We start from the raw sequence: 1,117 nt of genomic DNA on the forward strand, positions 1-1,117 counted from the left end.
AACAAATTTAATTTAACATAATTTATATTCTTTTGCCAAGTGGTGAGATTGAGAGAGGCATCCATGTCTTTCCTTAGTTAAGATGAAAGACAAAAGCAGCAACTTTTGCTATAAATAGATCGTTGTATATCACAATTGCGACAAAAAAAGTGCAGTCATAAGAGTTAGCCACCATTGTATATCATTTGCTCTTAAATACTGAATCAGCAGAAATAAAGAATCCTAAAGATTATGCACACACGATGAATTATCAGCAGAAACATCCATAAAACAGAACATTTTAAGCATTAGTTCGTGTAAGGCAATATATTGGTGAATTAAATAACGGTGATGGACATCTATCTCAATCTCCCATTACTTGTTCTAGGTGTACAGATTAAGAGAGGCCCTAGAAACAATATATCAGGAAATACATTCATCAGAACATTTATCACTTTAAGAGAACATATTAACATATTTGTATAGCGTTCCAACTTCCAGGATGGACTGACACTTTTTACAATTATTCTGAAAATGGCACTCATTTCAACAATGCTTAATCCCTCAATCTCAATGGAACTAGTATTAAACATAACAAAACTGCTTAGTTTTCTGGAGGAAAGCGGAAGGTTATTAGAATAGACTATACGCACCTCAACATTATCACCATAGAGGTTGAGCCTGTGATTTTCATTGTTGAAAACCTGGGCAGGGTACTTGTTTCGAGCGTTGCAAGCCATGTCATCTGCCAGCATGAGTATTATCCTCTCATCAGGTATTCCTAACCGTTTAACCGTTCTGACATAAACACAAACATTAATAAAACTGGCAAAATCTTCATTTTATTCATTTTTAATACATTAAATACAGAGTAGAAAAAATGAAGACAACAGCAAACTATGGATAGACAAAAAGAAGAAACCTCAGTTACCTATACAAGGATAAAGTATTAGCCATATGTCTATAGTTAAACCTGAAAGACCAAACATCATCTATGTGAGCATATCGAATCATCAACCTTCAACAAAGAACTCAGCTAATGATTATTAATGGCCAATTGTTCAATTAACAACTTATCTTTTATTTTTTAAACATTCAGTAACTCATAATATGAAAAGAAAAAAATAAAAAATAAAAA

General features: G+C 32.5%; 1 protein-coding gene across 1 annotated transcript; it reads right to left on the reverse strand.

Annotated features, from left to right (window-relative positions):
- Positions 1-25: 25 nt before the first annotated feature.
- On the reverse strand, positions 26-1,075 carry LOC111386906. Its single transcript, XM_023011408.1, has 2 exons — positions 911-1,075; positions 26-777 (listed from the first exon to the last, which is right to left on the reverse strand). The coding sequence occupies exons 1-2, from the start codon at positions 991-993 to the stop codon at positions 339-341; spliced, it is 522 nt and encodes a 173-aa protein (XP_022867176.1). The 5' UTR covers positions 994-1,075; the 3' UTR covers positions 26-338.
- Between the last annotated feature and the right edge of the window lie 42 nt (positions 1,076-1,117).

This window comes from Olea europaea, unplaced genomic scaffold (assembly GCF_002742605.1).
Source record: "Olea europaea var. sylvestris unplaced genomic scaffold, O_europaea_v1 scaffold37712, whole genome shotgun sequence".
In the NCBI taxonomy this organism is placed as follows: Eukaryota; Viridiplantae; Streptophyta; class Magnoliopsida; order Lamiales; family Oleaceae; genus Olea; species Olea europaea.

Bases quoted from the DNA above. Each gene is read 5' to 3' on its own strand.
- LOC111386906 (XM_023011408.1), bottom strand. From the start codon at position 993: ATGATTCGATATGCTCACATAGATGATGTTTGGTCTTTCAGGTTTAAC. The intron at 778-910 runs GTAACTGAGGTT...TGTTTATGTCAG, and splicing joins AATACTTTATCCTTGTATAG to AACGGTTAAACGGTTAGGAA.